This window comes from Phoca vitulina, unplaced genomic scaffold (genome assembly GCF_004348235.1).
Source record: "Phoca vitulina isolate PV1807 unplaced genomic scaffold, GSC_HSeal_1.0 scaffold2, whole genome shotgun sequence".
NCBI lineage: Eukaryota > Metazoa > Chordata > Mammalia > Carnivora > Phocidae > Phoca > Phoca vitulina.
The window spans coordinates 18,085,091-18,108,184 of record NW_022589705.1 but is presented as its reverse complement, the minus strand read 5'-3'; the positions used below and the strand labels follow the sequence as shown (position 1 = coordinate 18,108,184).

Here is a 23,094-nt window from a genome sequence, read left to right as displayed (position 1 = left end):
TTATAAGAATCACCTAGAAGGCATGTTAACATGCTGATCTACCCCCAGAGAATCACATTTAATAGTTCTGGGATTTAGGGGTTTAGGACTGTATTTTAAATCTAAATTACTGCAAGTGCTTCTGTTGCAGGTGATCTGTGTTCTGCATTTTAGAAAACATTGGTCTCTAACTATTTTGAAGATAGATGTACTGGAGCTTGGCTTCATAGTTTCTTCTATTTTTAATGACTTGAATATGTAACTTTTAAAAGTAACAGTGGTTTTGTATTCTATTATAATCTCTACAGCTTCATGACTTACAAAATAAAAGACTGTCCTCTTCAAAATATTATATCTGAGCAAGCTGGATAGTTTTTAAAAGTTCTAAGTCATTAGTTATAAAAAGGAGTAATGAATGTTCTCTTTTTGTTGTTAAAAATATCAGCTCTTCCTCTAAATTGTAAGAGCAGTCAAGTACACTTTTGCTCTGTCAGTAACTATGACCATAAAACAAATGCTCTCAAAGAGTTTTAGGAACAAATAAGGGCCTATGAAGTAGAAATGCCCTTTTTGCTAAGTATCTCATTAATGATAAAAGGAAAACAAAACCTCCCAAGAATATTCTTCTCCTATCTGAAAAGTTAATCACTATTATAAATCCTATCATAGTTTGATATGAATTAATTGCATAGCTCCCAATAGGTTTTAATTCTACATTTGCTAGTATGTTCCATTATATATATATATATATAATTAATTTATTACATATAAAACTAATGTAAATTAGGACTCTAGATATATTTTGTGGAACATATTTTCATGCTTTTCTAAATGTTAAGTCCCACTTGTGAGAAAGTCTCAATGCAAAATTACCAATGTTAGAAGATGATATCTAGATATGCATTATGAATGAAAGGTTTCAAGCTTTTTCCTTCAGGTGAGTGAGAATCATTTGTGAGCAGGAATTCTAGGAATGGCTAGAGGACTTATCAATTTGGTGTGGAAAAACTAATTCAAATTCTGCTTCTAGGGATTACAACATGGATTTTTTGACTTTGAGACATTTGATGTGGATGAATATGAACATTATGAGGTTTGTACATTTTAATTTTTTACAAGATATAATTTCATGTTAATTAAAATCCCCTGCCCCCCATTCTCCCCTCTGCCCCCCAACACTCAGGTATAGCAAATTGAGTGGCTGCTAAAATAAAAACATTCTGGAGTTTTCTATAGTTGTCAGTTTTGTCCTTTCAGCTTTGGTTATTGCCTTTGAACCAGGAATCACCAAAATTTTAGTTTGGGAAAATGTCATATCTATAATGTTCTTTCACCAAACCTCTGTTAACAGTTACTTTGCACATTTAGTTTATAAGAAAAAATAATTTCGAAGTACAGTTTGATAGTGAAACTGAGTTTCTGTTATTTTAAAAATTCAGGTTCTGTTTAAAACAAAACTGGACTTGTGCCTTGTAATATTTTTGACTGCATAAATTTTATTTTGAAATATGGCTGAATTTACCTAGTTGTAAGGGTTGGCTGAATTCTTTCCCCATAGCATCATGAAGCTTTCGAATAATGTCTTGCCTGTTCAGAGTTGAGGCAAGGGCTGCCCCAGCTAGGTTGTGATATAAGAAGACACTGAAGAAGCAGTTAGCTTTTCTGGAAGGTGAGAAGCTTGTAGAAAGTGACTAGGCCCAACGTTCTATGAAAGTGAGCTCATCTGTTGGGGTTCTCCAGAGGACTTGTGAAATCTATCACCACCCTTAGTAAGAGAGGGCAGCCCTCCCCCTTTGGGCTCTGGTTCAGGATGTCTGTTTGGATATCCTGCTTACATGTTAAACTTAACATGTCTGAAAAGAAACTGACGATCTTTCACTCAAACATGGTCTTCTGCTTCATTCATCTGTATTAATGGCACCACTATCCTGCAGTTTACCCGGGCTCAAGAACAGAAATGCTTCTCTTTCCCTCCCTAATCTAACCAGTATTTGAATTCTTGGGCTGTGTTTCATCTTTCCTGTCCTTTCTGTTCTCACTTCCTTCCCTCTGGCTCAGGTGTCATGTCCCCTCTTGTGGACTATTAGAAGCACTCTCTAACGAGCACTGGCCCTTCTTCCCTGTTGGTCTGTCTTTCACCCATGTGACAGAGTGATCTTAGAACAGAACTCTCATCATTCTTGGCCCCAAACTGCATTGCCCTGCAGAAATGGGGATAAACTCCTCTGTCCTGGCATTCTTAGCGTGGATGGGCTCTAGCCCACCTTGCTAGCCTTGTCTTCTGTTTGCTTACCATGCACCCTCTGCATGCCAGCCCCATGCAGCTCTGTGTTCACTGCTTCCTGAGTGTCCCCATGTCCTGGCTGAGCTTCCTTTCTGCCAGATACCTGTCCCCTTTAACGTTTCCCCTCCTCCATTTCGTGTAGGTCACATCTACACAGATCATTACTCTCTTGAGTATTTTCTCCCTTCAATTTCATGTGTTACAATTTGTACTTTCCATGTTTCCTGTATCTTGGTTTTATTTTTCTTACCGGATTGAAAATTCCTTGTGGGTAGGACATGACTAAGTGAAAAAATTTATACTGAGTACTTGGATAGAAAGGTTTAACATCATAAAACTGCTATTTCTCCTCAAATTAATAAATTTAGTACAATTAAAAATCTTGAGTATTCCTTTTTTTTTTTTTTAAACCATAAAAACGTTGTTCAACGTGGCATTTTTAGTAGTGGCAAAAGAATCCACCCCCTCAAGCCCCGCGCCCACCCCAATTACAAACAGAGACTGTGCACTCGTAAGGGAAGGTTGAATAACCTATAGTACACACGTGCCATGGAATGTTATGTGCTCATGTGAAAAGGTGAATTTGAGCTATATCACTTGTCTTGGAATGATTTCCATAATATGTCGTTTAGAAGAAAAGATACAGACACGTGCTCATAATATAATCCTCTCCTTTAATTAACAATAATGAGATCCTATTTCACTCATATATGTATATCTGTATTATATGAGCAGAACTGATTTCCTGTGAAGCTAATAAAGCTTAAATTTTAGAGACCCCCTCCCACTTTCATGGGCACCTTTTTAAGGTCCTATATCTAATTTTGTCTTCATAATTTTGTATTCTTTTCTTAAAGTGGGCTTCCAAATTAGATAAGTTTCATGTTCCATGTATATGAACATGGAGAAAATCATATGGCAAAATGCTAACGCCATTTCCATTAAAGGAGATATTGGGGTGGGGACTCAAGAGGAGGAGGAAGGAACAAATACCATTAATAAAGAGAAAAGATTAGTTGACATTTTACTTATTCCTTCATCTTTTTTTTAACTTTATTTTATTTTAAAGATTTTATTTATTTATTTGACAGAGAGAGACCCAGCGAGAGAGGGAACACAAGCAGGGGGAGTGGGAGAGGGAGAAACAGGCTTCCCGCCGAGCAGGGAGCCCGATGCGGGGCTCGATCCCAGGACCCTGGGATCATGACCTGAGCCGAAGGCAGGTGCTTAACGACTGAGCCACGCAGGCACCCCCTTTATTTTAAAAAATTTAATGTTGATGTTGAGAGGTAGTTGGAAAAGCTGTTGAAAAACCTGAGACAGTACAGTCTCATTCTTGCAAACCAGCCAACCGGCCAACCAAAAAAATCTGTTAAGAATGTAGTCATATCCTCACCTGAATAAACAACAATAACAACAACAACCTGAGTAATAATGGGAGGCAGGAGGCAGTTGGCGAACATTTGAAAAGTTTTCTGTCATATTACTTCCTTTCTGAGATTGATATATCTATTCTATCATAAAGACCAAGAGAAGAAAATCACAAAGAGAACTATACTTTTTGGGGAGTGAGCATTTCATAAATGCCACTTAATGAATAAATAAAGGAACTCTCTTCCTGACAATCTGTCAGGAAGGCCTGATCCTTTCTTGTCATAATTCCTCTCACTGTTCTCTCGCGGGCTTTAGCGAGTTTGGACATTGGGTGTACTTGTGGGATAGCTAGATACACATATTTCGTGTGTTCCAACAAAGTCAGTATTCCAATGAACACATTGTGGTTTTCAAAGTAAGATTTTATCATTGGCAACGAATTAGGAGACTGTAAGTCTTGATTATGGGGGATGTTCAGGATGAAGCTTTTCAAAGGCACTTCTTGACTGAAATACATTTAATATATAATTTGGCTCAAGAAAAAGCCTAAAATTAATGAGACTGCATCTCTGTGTGAGACTGAAGGGCAGTTTTATGATAAGAATGCCAAATGTTAATGACAAGGTCAGCAGAACACGGGAAATACTCATTTTATAAAGTCTACAGGTAAACCTTTGCTCATTCTGCAAAGGGTTATATCCATTTTCCTCCTGTGATTCATGGGTCTAGAGCAGTGCTGTCCAATAGAAATATGAGAATTATAGATATTATAAACATTCCAGCAGCCACATTTAGAAAAAGTAAAAAGAAATGATGAAATTAATTATAATATATTTTATTTAATCCAATATACCTAAAATATCATTTCAACATATAATCAATATAAAAATTGTTAATGAGGTATTTTACATTTTTATTTTTGAACTAAGCCTTCAAATCTCAGCATGTCATTTGCTCTATGGCACATCTCAGTTTGGACTAGTCACATTTTTTTTTTAAAGTAGGCTCCACACCCAGCATGGAGCCCAATGTGGGGCTTGAACTCATGACCCTGAAATCAAGACATGAGCTGAGATCAATAGTTAAAAGCTTAACCAACTGAGCCACCAGGTGCCTGTGGACTAGGCACATTTCCAGCTCTCAGTAGCTGCATGTAGCTAGAGGCAGATTCTGTAGGGACAGGCTTGGCCATGATCTATTGGGGTCCCTCAGAATGACATGGGATTAGCAGAACAAGTTATGTGGCCTTGCTTCAGGTGATCTAATTATTCACATAAGAGTTAAAGCCATGTCATATTTAGAAGGCTTGGGGTAAGATATCTCAGGCTCTTGCTTTATTTTCATGGGACTTGCAAAATGGCCCATTAATTATTGATGAAGAAAAGTATCTTCCAAAATGTGGTCTCTCAGGTCCTTTACCAAGTTGTTGAACTGTGCATTTTTCACATTGGTGCTGATAAACAGATGTAATTCTGGCAGCTATGCCATGAAGGTCCCATAAAGTAACTGCAAGAAGGTGGTCCCAAAACTTCTCCTAAGAATCAGTGTCCAAACATTCATACTTTTCCAACAGGTTTCTTAAGGTACTTTCAAAGAACTGAGAGAGCGGCCACCCCTTTGAAATGTAGCCATTCATGGGTTCACTTGACAAGTGGAAATAGACCTTTTGCCCTCGGGAATAGCAGTGAAGATGAAAGAGCTTGAGTAATCAAATTATGTTCCTATGGGTATGTGAGGCTACGGCTCACATACGTACCCTCACAAACCTCTATATCGTTACTGCTCATGTATGATAATACTCTGCCTGTGAGACCCCGAAGTAGCACCCATACACAGAGTCTGCCTTCAGTCAGCCTTTTTTAAATTCTTTTTTGGGGAACCATCCTTACCAAATAAGGCCTTGCCGAAAATTAATGGTGCTGCTCTTAAGCATTATTTTAAGTCATTATTCCTCAAAGAGAACTTGAGGTTGTGTCTTACATTTGTTATTTGGATGTCTCTGAGGGGCTTTCTACTGTTTACCGGAAGGCGGCCGTTTCGATGATGTCTCTTTGTTGGCCACACACAGAGCAGCATCCTGTCCCCAGGAGAGGGAGGGGGAGAGAAGGGCAAGAAACAGGCTTCAGGGGCAGCACGTGGAGATGCCTCATGGCCGTGGCAGGCATTTATTATCCCATCCAGAATTCGGCCCATGCAATGGCTAGAAGTTGCCTTAAACACCTTTTTGGGGATTAGATGGAGCTTCAGGTTTATATAAAGCCTACTTCAAAAATGAAGAAATTACTTTGACTTCATTCTTGGAGTTATTTTTTATCTTCCACTATCTTTTTTTTCCCTCCATGAATCATTCCTTTTTTGAGAAAAAAAAAAAAGTGCTGTCAGTGAAGTAGCATTGTCAGTGTGAGGATAGTTCCCAGAATTATTGACTTGACACTTTGCTTTCACATGCTGCCAACCCAGGGCCACTTTACCAGTCGTTACTTGATGGGCGGTTAGAGTCGCCCCTGGCTACTGCAGGCCAGGTGACGGACTGACGGGTTATTGCCCAGTTGAGCATGGAGTCACAGCACGGGCCTTCTTTTGTTTCTCTCATCAAGGCACACGTGGAAAAGGATAATATTTGTTCAGCACCCTGTGATTATAGCTCACAGCTGTTGACAACTGGCCTGGGGCTTCGGGCTGCCCTGATCCCTACCCAGGCAACTGCATTCTGTTTCACTGGGTGGGAAGCTTTGTCCAACAGAAATAATGGTGTACAGATAAACTTTTGTTATGTGAGGGTCAAGAAGCTGCATTACACTCTTTATGGCCTCACGTTGATGACTTTTCAGTTCGTTTATTGAACAGATGTTTAAGTACCTCCTGTTTTCTCAGTGTATTTGCTAGGTGCAATACTTTTTCTTTCTTTCTTTTTTTTTTTTTCCTCAAGAGGCTCCCTGCAATTTCATCTCTTCATGTGTGGGGTTAGACCCTTTGTTCTTATCGTCTGTCATTAGAATCCATATATTCTTGCAGAAGTTATCACGCCTGACCTTTGTCACAAGCCCCCTCTTCGTGCTTATCAGATGAGTTGTCTACACAGAATTTCTCCTTCATCCATGGCAGGCTGAATGTGGAAAATTTTGCTCCTGAGATAGTCTAGCAATTTATAAGTCGTCATTATTGGCTATCTTCACCTACAGGGTGTTCTTTTGGGAAAAGAACATTGCTATTCTAGAAGGCGACTTCACATTATCTTAGCCACATTACAACGGAGCCCACGTGAGAACTGTTTACAAGAAAGTGTTGGTTGATTCTGGATGTCTGAGAGTGGGTCTTGACTCTTGGGCCTTTTCCATATTACTATTAGAGTATATGTTGTAGAAATTGAGTCTGATTATATCAGTCTCCTGCATTAAGTACTCCATGGGCCCCACACTGACCAAAAGTGAGAGGAAAAGCAAACTCCTTAATATGGCCCCAAAGGCCCTCTTAACATGGGTTAAGCATACTTCCCTTCCACTCTTACCCTTTTCTGTTCTCTTCTCAGACCCAAATCCACATAGCTTCCCAGATGGCAGTGCTTCTTCATGCTTTTGTGCCTTCCGACATGCTCTTGCTCCCCCTCCTGCCTGTGATCCCTTCTTTCCTGCCCACGATATTTATGTAGATGTGTCTATGTCATCCTCAGCTCCGTGGGAGCTCTTCTCACACGGTGTTCCTTGATGCTCTGTTTACACATCTGTGTCTTCCCTGCACTCTGGCTCCTTGAGCTCAGGAACCATGTCTTATTCATCTTAGTATGAGTAAGTACCCGGTAGTGTAGTACGCTCATAGTGGGCGCTCATTAAATGTTTGTAGAATGAAAGAATAAATGATTGAATGAATACTAAAAACAGAAGTGTAACACCTTCCAGGATATTTGATATAATCTGTTAAAGGTAACTACTTTTCAATGGAAAGTAACCAAGACTTATGAATGAAGAATGCATTCTGATTTTTTAGTAACACTCCTGGGGAAAAAGGTATGACTGTGGTAGACAACATCTTTAAATGATGTTTCTTTCTTTCATTACCAGCCAACCTATGCTTCAGGAGTGAGTTTTTTTTAAAGATTTTATTTATTTATTTGAGAGAGAGAGAGCACAAGCGGGGCAGAGGGGCAGTGGGAGAGAGAGAAGCAGACTCCCCGCTGAGCAGGGAACCCGATGTGGGGCTCGATCCCAGGACCCTGAGATCATGACCTGAGCTGAAGGCAGGTGCTTAACCGACTGAGCTACCCAGGTGCCCAAGAGTGAGGTTTTTTTTTTTTTTAAACCATTTATGTGCAATACAGATTGCTAGGTATTATAGTCTTCAACCAGGCTGTCCATGTAACATCAGTTTGGTTTAATATATGAGCAGAGACTGTCTCCAGGTTGATTATGTTATCCTTCATTGCAGTTAGTAAGTAAATTGTCAAACTGACTGGGTGGTATAGACTCCCGAGGATGGCCTTCTGTACGTACCTTGAGCACGAAGGTTAGGTCTCCCATTGCTCAATCTGCCATCTCAGGTCAACAGCAGGAGGTATGGCTGTTGAACACCCGAGGTGTGATGTTTCAAGGCTTTGCTTGGGATTAGAGATTGTCTACCAAACCAGAATGTAATCTGGGTGTTGCTTGCTTGGTCTGCCCTCTTGTTCATGGATTACAGAACTGGAAACCTGGGGATTTCCGCCCTTGTTATTGTAAATTCCTGCCATAGGACTGGAGTTAAGCAAGCTCCAGAAGGCAGGTAGGTGAGCACATCCTCACCACCTGGAGGAACTGTGGAGGTATGCCTCCCACAGGGATGTGACTACTCAAAGAACTGTTAGAAGCATTTCCCTGGAGCTATCCTGTAAGACTGATTATACCACTTCAAAGGCTACAAGTTCAAGGAAGCAGAACTCCTTCCTGGACACTGCAGCTGCTAATGCGGAGGGACCCAGTGTTGCCACATCTACTAATCCACTATACCCATTGCTGGTTCAAAGATCATGTCGGTTAACACTATAAAATGTTTTGAGGTCTACCTTGTCTAAGAATTTCCCATGGTTTTTTCTTCCTCTTTAATTGCTGTTTGGTTTCTGTCCCTTCTTTTACCTCCAAGCTTCTTAACAGAGCAGTCTTGACTCTGTTATTAGTCAGTCAGTCATTTGGTTATGGTTTGGCCTTTACCTTTGTGAGTCTCATGAAACTGTCCTTGCTCATTGAAGAGTCGGCAAACCAGATGGTTGTGTTGGTCTCCTTCCTACTTGATTTGTTCTGTGGCCACTCTCTAATTCTGGACACTCCCTTTCCTTCCCTAACTTCTAAGGTTCCATCTCTTGCTTTTCTCTTCCTTGCATCTCTGGCCATCTTTCTCAGTCTCCTTTGCAAGCACTTTCTCTTCCTTTGCCCACCTGAAATGCTGCCCTTCTCTAGGGCTCTGGGTTTGTGGCTGAACACACTCTCTGCGAGTGAGGGCACCTGCTTCCAAGTTTCAACAATCGTATATGTGCTTGGGACCTCAAATTGCCATGTCTTGAGCAGCGGCACCTGCATACGTGCCCTGGGTTCCTGCTGCCTGCGGCTGCATCTGCACAGGCGTCACTGGTCTGAGCGGCTGGAGCAGCCCCCTAAGGGTTTTCTACCAGCCGGGTCTCCCTACCCCAGCTGGAGTGAGCAGAGGTGGAACAGTCATCCACATGGGGCCCTCCTCTTTCCCTCCACCACACTGTCTCTCTCAGAAGCAAATCTAAATTAATAATCTAGAGTTTAATTATCTAAAGCCAGATGGCATGGCATTTTAATTTAAACCAAATAACTCAAATATTTACTTTGCTTTAAGAACATAAAGTGCCTATTACTGCAGCATATTTGCATTTATGTAATACAACTACACCATCAACACTATTTTATTGTTTTAGAAGTTAGGGAAATATAAGGAAGGTACTTTTTAATGAATAAAAAGAAACTTTGTAGTTCTGTCTTTTTGATTTTTCAAATAGTCTTGTGCCATCGTTAAACCTCTTAAATACTTCTATTATAGCTCTTTTCAAAGTGTAATGCAACTTTTTTTTTTTTTAATTGGTGTCTTAATCTGGGCTTCTGTAACAAAAATACCATGCCTTGGGTGGCTTAAACAACAAACCATTATTTCTCACAGTTCTGGAGGCTGGGAAATCCAAGGTCAAGGCGCCAGCAGATGTGGTGTCTGGTGGCCTTCTTCTGTGGCCATATTCTCCCTGTGTCTTCGCATGGTAGAAGGGCAAGGGCACTCTCTGGGCTCTCTTTTATAAGGACGCTTATCCCATTCATGAGGGCTCCAACCTTATGACTTAACTGCCTCCCAAAGTCCCTACCTCCAAATATCATCGTACTGGGGATTAGGTTTTGACATATGAATTTTGAGGGGACACAAACATTTGGTCTATAGCAATGGGTACAAGATGGCGCTAATAACACCTACCTCATAGGGCTGCTGTAAGCATGAAGTGAGTTGCATGTGACAGAGTAAGGGAATCAATCCTGTAATTGTTGACCTCAAGGCCTATCTTTCCTTTTTTACTGTCTGTTTATTACAATGGTAAAAGGCCAAACGATTTTCAGTATTGGGACTGAAAAATATATTTCTGACCATTACAACAGAGGCATGCCTTAGCGGCATAGAAGTATTTCTTAGAAGTTGTAAAAATTTATGTTTTCAAGTCAAATTATGTTTACTTTTTAATTTTTTTCAGGTTTAATACTGTTATTTACTTTGTAAGCAACCTTGATTTCTTTTTCCCCCCAAATTATATTTAAATGCATCAATAGAATTACCTATTTCAAAGAAATCTAGTTGTAGACTGAATCTTTTGTAGACTGAAGAATCCTATAGTAAAGTGAGTATTAACACTTAAGTATATCAGTTTCAGGAATTCAAATTTTTATTTTTATTTTATTTCCTTATAGTGAAGAACAGGTGCAGTTTTCCTACATAGTACTTGGTAGGCAGTAGGCTTTGGAATGTAAGAGGTAAAACCATCCTCTTGCCTCCTCCTTGCTGAGATGTTTGTTTGTAAAATATGGTAGGGTTGGAAAGTACCTTCAGTTCCTGTCTGATCTAGATTTCTTTGAAGTGTGTGTATTTAATTAGAAAACCAATTTGTGTCATCTTAAATATTTTATTATTGATAAATATTGATATTTGTATAATTCACTGAAAGAAGGCACAAATATTAATTTGGGAAGCTTACTGAAGTAAGCTTATGTTATATTAATCAGTTGAAAGCTGTAACTTTCTTATTAATTTTTTTTTCAGATTTGAATCTAAGACCCAAATCTCATTGTTTACTCCATCAACCTTATCCAAGCTACTGAATATAGTCCAATATTATCTAATGTTTATCTTTTTGGGTAGGCAGATTTGCAAACATATTCTTTTGGTTTTGTGAGTGAATGTATCTTAGTAAGTCCACTGTCTTTCTCCATATGATTGTTTATAAAAGGTTACTGTTTAACTAAATGTCTATAACCCAAATAAATAGACATAGCACAATATATTTATCTAGGCTTACTTAGTGGTCAAGGATACAGAAATAGTGAACATAGAAACCTATTTTCTTTTACTGTTCATAAAGCATTGCCTTTGGCCTTTTGATGATTAGAGCATGATGATTAGAGCATACCTTTATTTTTGAATTTCTAAGTAATGTTTTAAGCTTATTAATTACTTACGAGGGATATTGGACCGTTAGAAACTGCTTTATTTAAACAAGAAAAAGTTTAATTATCATAAAGAGTTATATATTAGATTCTTTATTCAAATTGTTATGAATAGATAGTTACGCCTGAGATACAATTTGGCATATGTAATCATAACGCTCAGTAGCTCTAAGATTTTATTTCTGGTATTATGGGGATATTATATTTATTATAGTTAGATTAATGCAATTCAGACATTTATAAGGTGTCACGTAAAGTTTCATTTATAACTTTTTATAACTGGAAGGAAACATCTCATTTTAAACTTAGAAATTGTACAGTTAAGTTTTGATTTTAATGAAAATTGGAAATGATAATAGTAGTATAACTAATTCAAGTAGAGGCTCCAATTTCCTTGATGGTGTTACTCCAATTAATCGAACAAATACCTAAAAGCTCTTACAGTAGAATGCAGACTGTATTTGATACATATTCCTACCTTTGAGGTATGTGCCATGTGGTGGTGGAGAAGAAAGCTTTTTTAATGGATATTCTTGGCCCAGTAAAGAGAACTGCTTTCCTTCCCAGCCTGTGGAGGTATCTGTGCAGTGCTAGAGAGTCCGGAGGGTGGAGATGGAGACTAGAAGCTGGCCTGGTGGTGGGGTGGGGGTGAGGGTTTTGGGTGGGCTAAAGAACGCTTATGTGAAGAAGTGATACATATATATTTTATGATGCATGCACAGATGTGTCCCAATTCCCTGCAAATCTTGGGGGTACCTTCAGCTCTACCCCAGTGTTCCAGGGGTTTAGAGGCACATCGGGAAGGGAAGGAAATGGAGGAGATAATGGAGCAGTGGGAGGATGCTGGGCCCCTTCCCTGGTCTTCAAGCCTTTTCTGAGGATCCTTTAGAGAGTGTAGACCAGAGGTTGACAACTGGTGATCAAAGTCGGCCCAAAGGTGTGTTCTATTTGGTTTCATTTTATTTAAAAACTTAAAATAGTCAACATCAAGTATAGAGAGATTCACATAAAAACCCATTCAGCAGGTCAGCCACATTCAGTTAGCCTTTCCTGCAGGGTGACCCTTTAGCCAGAGCTGAGGAGCCATCTGCCATTATTTATGTCTCTCACCTGGCCTTTGTAGCTGTTTAGGTTTGCAACCCCTGCCAGACACCTTGGCTGACTCGTTTGTGGTGTACCTCGGGAGTTTGATGATCCTCTGTTCTTCACTCCTGCCTCGTTCCATTTCCCAGTTGAAAAATCAGCATTGACAACAGTAGCAACCTATAAAAACAGAAAAAAAAAATGGAAGTGTGTTCATTATGACCCTGATATTTATAAATTTTTTTCATTCTTTAAAACATGTTTACCATGTTCATGGAAAGTGCTTATATTTCCTTTTATCTTCTCTCCCTTTATTTATTGCGGGGACAAGCAATGTTTGTTTTCGTTTCATTTCATTGCAAGGTAGCCAGGAGACAAAATTATTTTAAGCAAAGTACCTCCACTTTAAGTAAAGTTTTTTAAACTTTTCAAACAGTCTAGATAGTAAAGCTTTTTCTGAAGAGGATTGAAATACCATTTTGAGAATCAGATGCATGTTTTTATTTTAAGCTGTATTACTTTGTCTTCATGTACATCCAATAGTACTAACAGAGTGAAAAGCAGTTTTATTTGTAAGGGTTTCCTAAATTGTATAAGAATTATAAAATATTTTTCTTCTCTTTTCTCACAAAATTCTACCAGCGAGTTGAAAATGGTGACTTCAACTGGATTGTTCCAGGAAAATTTTTAGCATTTAGTGGACCACATCCAAAAAGCAAAATTGAAAATGGTAGGTTTTTCTTTACTTTACCATCCAAAAATTTATTTCAGTTCATCTTCTTTAATTTCCTAAGATAATCCTTTCTTTTGGTAATAGTCCCCAAAGAATATTTATTTATTAAAAAATTGAACAGTAGTAATTAGTGTGTTAAATATTATAGTTTAGTAGGTAGAACTTTAATCTTGTTTTAAAACTAGAAAATTTGGGGGGCACCTGGGTGGCTCAGTCAGTTAAGCATCTGCCTTAGGCTCAGGTCATGATCCCAGGGTCCTGGGATCGAGTCCTGTATTGGGCTCCCTGCTTCTTCCTCTGCCTCTGCCTCTCTCTCTGTCGCTCATGAATAAAATAAAAAAATAAAAATCTAAAAAAATAAATAAAACTAGAAAATTTTTAAATTGCCATAAATAGGCACTTTACCTGACCCAGTTATCAAAGAAGAATCTGAGAAGCAGGCTGGTCAAACTAGTAAGCAGACTATTGAATTCTATCAGTGGTTCTGAGATTTATTTGGTGGTAGAGTGCTACATCAAGATAATCTTTGGGGAACATCATGTGGAACAATAACAATGATGATGATGATGACAATAGGTGTCATTTATTGAGTACTTGCTATACACTAGTTACTATCTAAGCACCACATTATCTCATTTAATACTCACCTCTATGAGATATAGGTACATTTATCTCCATAAGCACCACGTTATCTCATTTAATACACACCTCTATGAGATATAGATACACTTATCTCCATTTTGCAGAGGGAGAAACTGAGACTTATGAGTAGGGAATTTGCCCAGAGTAATAGGGGGAACTGGTTCTCCATCCCAGAGCTGGGCTCCTAAACATTGCCACTGCACTGATCTATTTTTTTCTATTATGACAATGAGAACACCTTTCCAGCTGACAGTAAGTAAATTACTCATTTGCAGTGTATGTTTAGACAGGGGCACACATATTCAGGAAAACAAAAAAAAGCAAAACAAAGAATAAGTCTTTTGAATGAAACACAAATTAGCTATGTGAGTTTTCCCATTAATATTTATTATCTATTTATTTATTTTCATCTGCCAACATTCCTAGAAGACAAGTAATGATAGGCACCAAAGGTTTAAGAATAATTTATGGGAGGAGTACATAAAATTAAAAAATTTCACCTATGAACCTAATAGCTCCCTTTTTTTTTTTGCTCTTTATCTGTTCATAGATCTGGAACATCAGTCTTTTGAAGGAACATAATCTGAAACCCCTAGTTTAGATTTATTCTCCTTTTATCACCATTATCTTCCTAAGTATTAATTCTACAAGCTAGTTTCATTGTATATTGTGAATCATGCATTCAGATTTGCTGATTTGTTTGAGTTTCCACAGATGTGCTTCTCACTTCATGCCCACGACATCTCTTCCGGGGAACTCTGTTTGAATCATGGTTTCCCTGTGATGGGTAATGCAAGTCTAGAGAGTTAAGCTACCAAATAGGAGGCCTGTGTACTGAAGCCAGAATTACATCTTCTCATTCATGAATTTGCTAATGAATCTATTTTGTTCCAGACATTGATTAACCTCTGTCACGTTGGGTTGTCAGGAGGAACATGTTAAGTGCCTAAGGAAACTGCTTTCTGGCAGTTGGTCTTTCAAGACAGAATTGATTCAATTTACCTTTGGCCTTCTGTGCAAAGCGATCTGACTCAGACCCAGAAAATCTTAGTAGGTGTATGGTTTTAGTCATGGCTTTGTTGGTGGGTGTTCGTTTGATGAAGTTGAAAGAATTTTGCCATTTCGGATTCCTGTGTTTTATGACATTTTCTTCAAGAGAAGATGAGAGGTGTAATTTATAGAATCATTTAAGGTATTTTTAGAGAGTTAATACATGCTTATATTAAAAAACAAAATGCAGATGAATTAATAAAAAGCATGTAAAAATGACCTATAATTCTACCCAAGTTTTCTAGGGCTAGGAGTTGGTGGTGGGATTATGGGGGTTTTAATTTTCTTTTCATCTGCTTCTCTGTATTTCCGTGCACACATTTTTTTCCTCTTCCAGTGAACACGCGCACACACACACACACACACACACACTTACAAAAATAAACCTTTCTTTCTTATAAGTAGAACATCACAATTACTGTCTTTTAAAAAAGGAAAGATTTATTTATTTATTTATTTTAGAGCGTGAGAGAGTGTGAGTGAGGGGAGGGGCAGAGGGAGAGGGAGAGAGAATCTCAAGCAGGCTCCCCGCTGAGCGCACAGCCCCACACAGGGCTCGATCTCACAACCCTGAGATCGTGACCTGAGCCAAAATCAAGAGTTGGCCGTTTAACCGACTGAGTCACCCAGGTGCCCCATGATTACTGTCTTATATCAGCTTTTTTCACTTAACATATCACAGACTTCTTTCCATGGTAGTAAATGTTGCTTTTCATTATACTTTTCCATGACTGCATTGTATATTATTCAGTGCTGTGCCATAATGCTGTTACTTTTTGAATGAGATCTACATTGTTTACAGTTTTTCAATTTTCATGGGTGGCAAATGTTCCTACATTTCTTTGTAGTTCTCCTTTCCTCTCTAAATTCTTAAGTAGTAGAATCAGTGGATAAAAGGCTATGAATAGGGGCGCCTGGGTGGCTCAGTCGTTAAGTGTCTGCCTTCGGCTCAGGTCATGATCCCAGGGTCCTGGGATCGAGCCCCGCATCGGGCTCCCTGCTCCACGGGAAGCTTGCTTCTCCTTCTCCCACTCCCCCTGCTTGTGTTCCCTCCTTGCTATGTCTCTCTCTGTCAAATAAATAAAATCTTTAAAAAAATATTAAAAAAAAAGGCTATGAATATTTTGTGTGACAATTCTTTTTTTTTTTAATTGAAGAACAGTTGACCTACAATATTGTATTAGTTTTAGGTGTACAATATAGTGATTGGATATTTCTCTACATCAGGACCTGGTCCCCACATTCAGTCTAGTTACCATCTGTCATCATACACAGTCGTTACATTATTATTGACTACATTCCCTATGCTGTATATTACATCCCCATGTCTTGTTTATTTTCTAATGGGAAGATTGTACCTTCTTAATTGCCAAAATCTTTAAAAATTCCTTTTGGCCGCGTATTATAGTATTGGGAAATAATTATAGCTACATTTGCTTATATGCCAGGAATGGGGCTGATAAGCCTTTTGTACATGTATCATCTCTTCAAGGATCAGAACCACCCTCTCAGGGAGGTAGTAGTTATTTTATGGAAGAGAAGATAGAGGCTCAGAGGAGTTACCTCACTTTCCCAGATTTACACAGCCAGAAAGTGGCAGTGTGTGGATTCAAACACAGGTCTCTTTGATTCCAAATTCTGTGTTTTCATCTTATTACAGAGGAAGTACATGCTCACTACAGAAAATTTAAGCAATATAGAGAAAAAGTCACCTATAATTACATAATCTAGAAATAAACACTTAAGATACTGCTCTATATGCATCTTTTTTTCCCCCATGCATCTATTGTGCCCTCTTACATTGAGGGAAAAAAGGTCTGAAAGCGCTATTTACCTACTATTTGTTGTTTTTTATGATATCTAGGACAATTTCACTTAAGGCTGTCATTAGTAAATATTGACATTTGACTGGACTCCCCATTTTAAGATTGAATAGTCACTAGAAGCTTCATCATATTTTTTGTAAAAGAGTTTTTAACTTTGTAAATCTTTTTTGAGCTTAATAAAATAATTGTATGATGGAACTAATAAACTTGATCCAATTACGGTGAAATCTAGGTGCTTGCTTGCCTTTTTTTTTTAATTGAGAAACTGTGTTTCCTGAGGAGGCTGAAAATCATGTTAGGGGTTTGTTAATAGAAAAGGTAGATTTTTACAGAAATTAACACTCAAATAGCTGTTGCTAGGATGTAGGCAAAGAAGCCCTAAAATCCTGCGATCTGGGCAGAATGCATTGTAAGAGTCTTAAGTGTGTCTTGTGTCAACACAGAGCAAGTAGAGTTTGTTACACTCATCTTGGTTCACAGTGTTTTGATGGTGGGGAAGAGAAGAGCCCTACCTTTTTTTGGTTAAATAAATTTGAATTGATACATGAATAATAAAGCAGTAGAATGAAACATATTTTGGATTTCCAGTTTTCCCCCAAATCCCCCAAACTCTCAGGTGGCAATGTCCTTCTCCTCTCTCAAAAAAAAAAAAAAAAAAAAGAAAAGAAAAGAAAAGAAAAAAAGCACAGAGAAAGATAGCCTGAGGCAGGGAATGGCAACAATCCGAAGCCTGTTCAGCTTGGTCATATAATGAGAGAAGCAGGTGTGCAGGGCTTGGGCAGAGGAACCTGACTCTGCCCCTTACTGGCTGTGTGAATTTCCCAGAGCTTTGCAACTTTCTCTGAGCATCCGTTTCCTTGTAGGTCAAACAGGGGAAAAAGGATGCACAATGCACATCTAGTGATGATTAGAGATACTAGATGAAGTGTCTTGCACAGTGTCAGGCACAGAATAGGTGCTTATTAGATAGCAGATATTCTGATTACATTTTTCTCATTAATGAGCCTAAATAAACATTTTATTGCTTCCTACATTTACCTGCCCATTTTGAAGTTTTAACTTTTTTTAAAAAAGATTTTATTTATTTATTTGAGAGAGAGAGAGAAAGAGCGAGCTAGCACGAAAAGGGGAAGGGGGGTAGAAGCTGACTCCGCACTGAGCAGGGAGCCCAATGTGGGACCCTGGGATCCTGACCTGAGCTGAAGGCAGATACTTAACCAACGGAGCCACCGAGGCACCCCAAATTTATTAATAATGACTGGGTGGACTAGTCATTTGACTCTTCTTCAGGGCTCTAACTTTAAATGAGGGGCTGGGAAGAGAGGAATTTGGAATCTCTCCGCTCTGAAATTCTGTTTGGTCGGCTCTTGGGCTCTGCCTGTGCTTTACTGATGCCAGGGCGCCATCTAGTGGCCAAATGGAGGAAGGGGCTGCTGAATTCTCTGTCCTCTCTGCATGCTGCTAAAACCAGTCCGAAATGCAGTGATAACACCCACAAACAGTTATTCAGAGGTCATAGAATATTGTCACTGTCGTTGGTTATAACTCACTTGAAACAGTTTTGAGGATTTTAAAGAAACCTACTCACGAACTCTAGGAAGTGTAGCCCATAATGTTCGTATAACAGTCCTTTATTTGGGGACCTAACAGAGTCAAGTTGGATCTTACTTGAAATCAGCCCCAGCACAGGCCCTGGAATCTGACTGCCAGGGTTCAAATGCTGCCTCTGTCTCTTACTAGCTGTGTGTGCCTGGGCTAGTTTACTTTTCTAGGCAGCAATAACTGGGTAATTACAAGGTTTAATGAGATGATCCATATGAAGCACTTTGTTTAGTGCCTGGCACATAGTAAGTGCTTAGTAAATGTTAGTTATGATTATTATCATTATTATTATTATTTCAATGTCCTATTTCCATATTTGAATAACTGTCCAGTTTTTTAAAAACCCAGATATACACATAATTTCTCTTAATAGTTGGTTTAGGTATATTTACTCCTGAGAGAAATTAATATATAAGAAGAAACTTCTTCCTCCTCTTCTTTTTGGTGGAGGAGGGGAGGGGATAGACACCAAACCAACCATTAGCGCATCTGGTAACAGGTGCCATCACAGAGGTGCCAGGTATGCTAGGAACCCAGGGTCAGAGGTGCTCACCAGCCACACCAGGGGAAGACTTCCCATGTGTTTATGAGTACTCTCCTTCCCATTCTTACATGATAGAAAAGCTCGTTTCCTTATGCCATCTGATGTGGTTTGAAGTGGGGTCCATAAATCATCAGCCAAGGAAGAATTCTTGAGATGTTTTCAGTGCAAAGAAGTATTTTTATTATAGCATGGGGACAGGACCCATGGGCAGAAAGATCTGCCCCGGGATGGTGAGGAGCAATTGATTAGATACTTTGGAGTTGGGGGAGATAAAGACAAAGGAAGTTTCCAAGAGGATTTTCACATGCTAAAGACTTACAGGATACTGGAGGCCTAGCTGTTGTCAAACTCAGGTTGTTTTTCCCTCTAAGCAAAGTACTGAAACAGTTGGGAGTTCCTAGAGGACTGTCTCAAGTATTTGTCAGTGGGCTGCACGTTATAAGGAAACTTAATTTTATCTACATTTCCTTCTTGCCTTTGTTCCCCCACCAACCACAACTCTTTTCTCCTTTAGGTTGTAAATCTGTTGCTGGAAAATAATTTGAACTAAGTAGGAAAACAGATTTGTTTTTTCCAAGTAGAAAACTGCATCCATTTTCTCTAAATGTGTGTGTGTAAGTTACTGTTTCTACACAGAAGATTGAAAATAAGCTCTGTATTACCTGTTTGCCCGGAAGCAGCATGGCCTGTGAGAATCTTGTATCTGGGCCGCGGAGTAGTTTGATCTGCCTTCCAGTTCTGCCTCCATCCATTGTGTGACCTTGGCCAAGGATACCAGTTAGGGCTCTTGGTTGCAGGCAGCAGAACCACCTCTGGTAAATTAAACCAAAAAAGGCATTGATTGGAATGATGCTGGGGATCTCACAGCCTCCAAGGGAAGGCTGGAGAATGAGGCCTAGAAAATGAACAGGATCCAAGGGAGACGATGTCTCAGCAGGGTCCAGGCAGGGAAATGGAAACCACACCATTTCAAACAGAGGGAATTTAATACAAGGGATTTGTTACAGAGAAGGCTAAAAAGGAAAAGGGCAACACTGAAGAAACCAGAATATTATGGAGGAAAGAGCTCCTGCCTTTAGAAAGGTAGAAAGTGAGGTCACCAGAATCTGGGGGCTTGGAAGGGGAGCCAGGCTGGTATTGGGAGCTCTGAAGGGAATGCCACCAGCTGGTGTGTGCATTTGGGGGCTGAGGAGCAGAGACCAGGTGGCTGGGCTGCAGACTGGTACTGGGAGTACGATGCTGAGCTGGGAGCTCTGGTTGCTCCTATCTTCTTTGGCTGAAGCCTCCTGGCCCCTACCCAGAAGCCTCCAGTCACTCCAGTTGTGCTTCATGCCTCCCATGTTTTGAACTGACAGCGAGCCAGCTGCAAATGCCCTCTGCAGACCCTGGCCCCAGCATGGGAGGGTTGGCTTGCTGCTGAGAGAAAATAGGAAATGACCAGCATATGCAGAGTCTGAGGCAGCGCGAGATACGGCCAAGGACGCAGCGAAGAAATTGCTGGTTTACTTTGCGGGCTAATGCCGCCCATACGCTCTGGGCCCACCATCACGAAAGAGTTCTGAATGAGACTGTCTCACCCGGTATGCCCCGCGTCAGTGAGCCCTGCGTACGTTACAGGTGTGGTCATCAGGGTGCTGAGAAGTTAGTCCCGCGTGAATCCCTGGGGCTGCGGGCCAGGTCTGCAGTGGCCAAAGGCCCCCTGCCCCTGGTCACCTCGGTTGATTGGCCAAGTCTAGGTCGCATATCTGTAAGCCAGCTGACTCTGTAGCTCCCAGGAACACTCACACGATGCTGGATCCCCTGGAAATGGAAGGCGGTTTAGGGGCTGACCACCTGTACCGCTGGGCCTCCCTCAGTGAGAATGTCTACAGAAAAATCATTCAACTTTTTTAGTTTCTCCACCTGTTAAATGGGGTTTACTATTCTTACCTTAACAGGCTGTTTGGAGAATTAAAAGAAATGATATACAATGGTGACTTAGACGTGGTAGGTGCTTAATAATTATTCCTCTCTTTTGTGGGGGATTGCACTATAGAGTGAAACGAGTCACCCAGCACAAGGGCTTTAACTGTAGTTGAAAAGTATTTGTTGGGGCGCCTGGGTGGCTCAGTCGTTAGGCGGCTGCCTTCAGCTCAGGTCATGGTCCCAGGGTCCTGGGATCAAGCCCCACATCGGGCTCCCTGCTCCTCAGGAAGCCTGCTTCTCCCTCTCCCACTCCCCCTGCTTGTGTTCCCTCTCTTGCTGTCTCTCTCTGTCAAATAAATAAATAAAATCTTAAAAAAAAAGTATTTGTCAAGTGGAAGAAAAAGCACAAAGAATCATGCCGGCAGGCCTCCTGGGCACCTTTGACCTTTGAGTGGCCCCCGGATGCCTTTGTTTTGGCTTGGGAGGAGTGTATGCTCCCAGGATTTGAATCCTATGGATAGAGGTTTCGGATTTTCATGAGCGATTTCCAATATCCAGAGTAGGTTTTTCTTCCCCCTCCTGTGGTGTGTGTGTGTGTGTGTGTGTGTGTGTACGGCTCTTCAGGCTGCTGCTTTAGGAAAGTGCTTCCACCTCTTTCTTACTCTCTCAGGAAATGCCCTTTCCTCGTAAGCTCTGTGGAGATTCATAAACTTGACCGTGAAGGGTTCTGGCGCTCCTGGGTGTGTCAGGGGAAACGCGTGCCTTTTGCTCACAGCTCCGTTTTCCCTTCAGGCTATCCTCTTCACGCCCCTGAAGCCTACTTTCCTTATTTCAAAAAGCACAACGTGACGGCAGTCGTGAGGCTGAACAAAAAGATTTACGAGGCGAAGCGCTTCACAGACGCGGGCTTCGAGCACTACGACCTGTTCTTCATCGACGGCAGCACGCCCAGCGACAACATCGTGCGGAGGTTCCTGAACATCTGCGAGAACACGGACGGGGCGATCGCGGTTCACTGCAAAGGTGCGTGCGGCCTCGGCGGCCACTCTGGAAGGGCACGCGGCCGAAAGCTGCCAGTCATGCAGAGCCAAACCAGCTAGTGGCGGCCGAAAAGGACCACGAGTGTTTTTGTTTGTCTGAGAACACTGGAACACAAACCCATTTAAATAACCCCTTCCCGAGGCAAGGCTTGCTTGGATGCGGATAATCGGTGGAGGTCTGCCTTTCCCCGGCCTTACCTTACCCAGCTCCTGCTCGCGGACGCCGGGCACTCGCCACATGGCCCCGTCCGTGGGTCGGCAGGAATACCCTGACTAGGTACAGTTGTCAAGAGGCAGTTTTCCCCCCCTTTTTCTTCCAGAATTGCCAATCTCCTTTCTACCCTCCTCCACCCATGTGATATTTAATGCTCCCATTTAGGACCCAGCCGTCTGGGCCCCATTTTGCCCTCTACTCCCCGCTTCCCTTACTGGTCTTCTGCATAACGGACCAGAGTGTCTTCCCTGCCCATTGCTAGCGGATGGCAGCATGCTGGGGTCGCTGGCGAGCTTGCTTGCTGCACATGTGTTAACTGTTTCTTTGCGTGAACTTGGTTATGTAAAGACTTGGTTATATAAACGAATCTCTGCTCTCTAGGGGTGGGTACTTCCTCAGGCAGGGGTCTTTCAGACTACAGGGGCCCTAAGGTTGCCAGATTCAGTAAATAAAAATACAGGACGCCTCGTTAAATTTGAATTTTTGACAAACCAATGAATACTTTTTTAGTATGTTTCGAATATGTCCCGGAACATACATTCTGCATTTTAGCTGGCAACCTCGTGTCGGCTACTCAGAAAATGTGAAATAACATTTTCTCCAAGCCTAGTTGTTAGACTCTGAGGAGGATCAAATTCCGTTTTAGATTTTCCAGCCCTGGATGGAGGTCTTTTACTGGGGTCTTTGGAGTGACAGGAAATAATCTCTGGCCGCTCTGGGATGGATGGAGACTAGTTCCTCGCACGCAGCATCTCCTCCTGCCACTGGGTGGCGCTGCTCTCACGATTTTGAGTCTGATCACTAGTTTCTGTGGAGTTTATGCTAATTGCCTAGTAGGTGTTGGGGATTATACTGTTCTTTTCAAGTGCCTAGTGCTGCTGTAACTGACTTATTCAGACAAGCATGGCTTCGGTTCTGACAGAAATTAAAATACCATTTTGTAGGCCTTTGTTTCTATGTTTAAGATTTGAGTAGGTGGAGGTACTTGGCTGACATGTGAGCGGCAACGGGAAGCTGCGTTTTGCCAGAGACCCGGAGAGACGCACGTGGCCGCGATTCGGCTGAGGGCTCCTTGTGTCGGGCTCCATCCACTTCGGCCGAGCCGCCGCCACCCCTCCTCTTCCGCT

The 23,094-nt window shown here is 40.9% G+C and overlaps 1 protein-coding gene across 1 annotated transcript in view; it reads left to right on the top strand.

Annotated features, from left to right (window-relative positions):
- CDC14A (cell division cycle 14A) overlaps positions 1–23,094 on the top strand; it is a 148,717-nt gene that overhangs the window by 84,221 nt on the left and 41,402 nt on the right. Inside the window, exons 7-9 of the mRNA XM_032422664.1 lie at positions 1,010–1,072; positions 13,054–13,141; positions 21,506–21,736. Of these exons, the coding sequence (XP_032278555.1) occupies positions 1,010–1,072; positions 13,054–13,141; positions 21,506–21,736 (382 nt within the window). The remainder of the gene's footprint in view (positions 1–1,009; positions 1,073–13,053; positions 13,142–21,505; positions 21,737–23,094) is intronic.